This window comes from Panthera leo, chromosome F3, assembly GCF_018350215.1.
Source record: "Panthera leo isolate Ple1 chromosome F3, P.leo_Ple1_pat1.1, whole genome shotgun sequence".
NCBI classification, from domain to species: domain Eukaryota; kingdom Metazoa; phylum Chordata; class Mammalia; order Carnivora; family Felidae; genus Panthera; species Panthera leo.
In genome coordinates, this window is record NC_056696.1 from 2332868 (window position 1) to 2336740 (window position 3873).

Here is a 3873-nt window from a genome sequence, read left to right on the forward strand (position 1 = left end):
GGCAGGGGCATTACACGATTCAGAAGCAGAGTGAAGTTCCTAACCTGGCAGTTCACGCAGGATGGATTAAGCAGGAAGGGGAACTGGCTGGCAGAACAGAACAGTTGGGAGCTGTGTTAGGAATCCTGGTGTTAAGACACAGGACGCAATCCAAACCTGCTTGAGCAAAACAGGCCAAGTCATAGGCTCGTGCGAGTGGGAAGGCAGGCCAGAGGTCTGGCTTCAGCAACGGCTGGATCCAGGTGATCGACTGTCCTCTGCCTCCTCATATCTGGGCTGTTTCCACTCTGTCTTGGTCTCCTTTTTCTCAGCTGCACGTAGCCTTTGTCCACACAGCCAAGGGGACACCCAACAGCTTGGCCACCCCAGAGGAAAACGTGCCCTCCTCTTCCCACTCGTCTGTGTGCCGTTTCTTGACCCAGACTCTGACGTGCTCGGGTCTTCTCCTTGCTCCCGGGAGCCAGCTTGTTGCCAGGAGGGAACGCAGAGCCCTTGGTGCCCCCTGACTCGCAGGGAACTCGTCGCTCTGTGCTTTTCCCCAAAGCCTTTCTCGTTGCCGTGCTTCACGACTACGGACGGTCCCAAGGAATCTCTCTCGGCGCCCTCGCGTTTACCCACCGTGTGATCTCGGACACCGCTGACAGCAGAGACGAGGGGTTCTCCGCAGCCATCCGTGGGAACCTCAACACAGTCAGGACAGCCTTTGAGGTACCAGAATGCTTAGGGCACTGGCAAGAGCAGTCGTGCAGTCGGCCCTCCCCTCGCCAGCCTCCACTCAGCCGCCCCCGTGCCGCGCACCACACAAGTCCCCTCCCTTTTCCCTTTTCCTTCAAGCAGCTTTCACTTTTTCCTACTTTTGTACTATGGCAGAATATACATAAGGTAACACTGGACTTACCATTTTAACTATTTCCTTTTCTAAAGTTTACTTACTTAGAGAGAGAGAGAGAGAGTGCGTGCAAGTGGGGAGGGGCAGAACCCCGGGCGGGGCTCGAGCTCACAAACTGTGAGACGGCGACCCGAGCCGAAGTCCAGAGTTGGACGCTCACCCGACTGAGCCCCCCCGGGCGCCCTCATGCTCACCGTTTCTGAGTGCACAGCTGGGTGGCCCTGAGCACGTCCACGCTGCGGGGCGGCCCTCATGCCCTCCACCTCCGGAACCGAGGCACTGTCCCCGTGGACGTCCACGTCCGGCCCGCCTGTCCTGATCGCATCTATTTTTTGTCCCTATAAATCTGGCGACACGAGCCTCCTGTAGCGTCTGTCCCTGCGACTGGCCCCTTTCACTCGGCACAGTGTCTCCAGGACTCATCTGTGTGGTGGCCGGTGTCGGGACACAGGAGCGCCCCTCCACGGTTTCCATGGCTTCAGTGGCCCGTGGTCACCGGTCGGGATCATACAATCCCCCTCCTGAGCGTCAGAAGGCCAACAAGAAGGGGGGACGCGGCCGACAAGACCTCTTGGGAGGGAGGGAGACCACATTCACGTGGCTTTTATTACGTCGTGTTGCGAGAACTGCTCTACTTTGTTCTTAGTTATTGCCGTCACCCTCTCCCCGTGCCCCGTTTATACACGAGACCACGCCGTGGGAGGGTAGGGAGACCCCAGTCCACACAGGGCTCGGTGCGAGCTGTAGCTTCGGGCGTCCGGGGGGCGGGTCTCGGAGGGCAGCTCTCCGTCTCCCCCAGGACCCTCCCCCAGACGGAGCTTCGGTCGAAGGAAGCGCCCTGCCCGGGGACCCACCGACACCGCCTCTCTTTCATCTCAGGGCACAGACTGCACTCACGTCGGAGTTCACGTTTTCGGTTTATTCATCGAGGGGGCAAGGTGGAATCGGGAACAAAACATACTAGAGGACTCGCTGCCTCGAGAGCTCTGTTATGATTTCCCTGAAATCTACTTCCTGCCAACAAAGGTAATTGCACGTGTTTACCGTGCAGTCGGCCTTGTGGGCCTTCCCGCGGGGACCCGAGCCGTTCCTTCCTGTCCCGTTCCCCGTGGTTTCACGAGGGACATTTGCTGATACGCTTTAGACGTTAAAAAAATTTTGTTTTAATGTTTACTGTTGAGAGAGAGTGCGAGCGGGGGAGGGGGCGGGGGGGGGGGGGGGTACGGGACACAGACTCCGGGCTCTGAACTGTCAGCACGGAGCTGGACGCAGGGCTCGAACCCACGAACCGGAGATCATGACCTGAGCCAAAGTTGGATGCTTATTGGACTGAGTCACCCAGGCGCCCCGGTATGTATTTTTAATATGTACTTTTCAGTACTCACTGAATCACACATTTAAAGTTAATAAACACAATACTTATAAATTCTGCCTCAAGAAACTTCATTTTTTTAAACATCGTTGTTTTAACGTTTATATTTTTTTGAGAGGGAGAGAGGGAGGGAGAGCGAGCACACGCAGGGCAGGGGCAGAGAGAGAGGAAGACACAGAATCTGAAGCAGGCTCCAGGCTCCGAACTGCCAGTGAAGCCCAGTACGGGGCTCGAACTCACAAACTGAGATCGTGACCTGAGCTGAAGTCGGACACTTAACCACTGAGCCACCCAGATGCCCCTAGATGGCAAACATGTAAAATAGCCTGAGTGGCTCAGTCGGTTTGAGCGACCGACTTCGGCTCGGGTCACGATCTCACAGTCTGTGGGTTCGAGCCCCGCGTCGGGCTCTGTGCTGACAGCTCGGAGCCTGGAGCCTGCTTCAGATTCTGTGCCTCCCTCTCTCCCTGCCCCTCCTCCACTCACATCCTGACGTCTCTCGAAACTAAACATTAAAAATTCTTTAAACATAAAAATAAATACAATAGCCTAGAACATTGCTAAAACCTGGAATAGATGCTCTACCAGCTGCTTCTCCAGACTGTTCCGGAGGCCACGATGGCACACAGGTCCTCCGGCCACAGAACCCCTAACCAGCCGTGTGTTCGGCGAACGGCCGACCCCCAAATCTGGCGCGTGGAAACGTGAGCTCCTGCTCTGCCATCTAACTGTTGGATTTGTTTTTCAGCTTTCCACTGAGCGAGCAGGCGCTTCTGACCAGACAGATACGCAGCTCTACACATTTGAGTGCCCGGTGTATCAGACGCCTGAGAGGTCAAGAGCCGTGACAACCACTGGCTTGCCTGCAGGCTTCCTGACCTCCGTGCACTTACCCACGAAGAGACCCCCCAGTCACTGGGTCACAACGCGGGTTGCCTTGCTGTGTGAGAAAAAGGAGAAATAAACGTGTGCACCGCCCCATCTACTTTTTGTCTCTGAGCGGATTTGTGATCCAGCACCCGCCACGAAAACACCCGCGTGTTCAGCCAGACCGGACAGGTGCGGTCTTCTCCCTCTGTACCTGCAGTGGGGTCTTCCGGCTGCCCCATCCCAGGTGAGTGAGTGCCCGGGGGCGTCCCAGGGACAGCAGGTGGGACTTGGCCGGGCGCCGTGGTTTCCACTCGGAAGACGGCAGGGCGTGTCGTCTGCGGTCACGTACGACGCAACACACGCGAGGGGGTCCTCGGGAGCACTTTTCCCCGGCCGCACGGGGGCCACAGGACTGGCCCCACGCAGGCTGCTTCCCTTGATGAGACGTGGTCTTGTGGCTCCACCAGACTTCCTCCCACGAGAAGGTACCTGGGCTCACCTCACCGACACAGGCCTCCCACGTACTAGGCGCTTCCGGGGCCCCGACAAACTCCCGTGAGAGTGTGACGGGGTCTGAATGGCGCGGCCGTTTCTCTCTTCGCAAACAACCGGGACTAAACGCACAGACCCCTCCCCTCTCCAACCTTCTGAGAGCCACGATGCAGGCAGGGTGGGCGGTGGTCACCTACGGGCTCCCGTGTGGGCCCCAACGATCCCAGAGTCACAGGCACAAGGAAGAGGC

The 3873-nt window shown here is 57.7% G+C and overlaps 1 protein-coding gene across 5 annotated transcripts in view; it reads left to right on the forward strand.

Annotated features, from left to right (window-relative positions):
- DNAH14 (dynein axonemal heavy chain 14) overlaps positions 1-3242 on the forward strand; it is a 407059-nt gene extending 403817 nt beyond the window's left edge. For all 5 annotated transcript variants that reach the window (XM_042925989.1, XM_042925990.1, XM_042925991.1 and 2 more), the window contains 3 exons: positions 545-708; positions 1769-1915; positions 3010-3242. In XM_042925989.1, the coding sequence (XP_042781923.1) occupies positions 545-708; positions 1769-1915; positions 3010-3225 (527 nt within the window). In that variant the 3' untranslated portion in view covers positions 3226-3242. The remainder of the gene's footprint in view (positions 1-544; positions 709-1768; positions 1916-3009) is intronic.
- Positions 3243-3873: the final 631 nt, after the last annotated feature.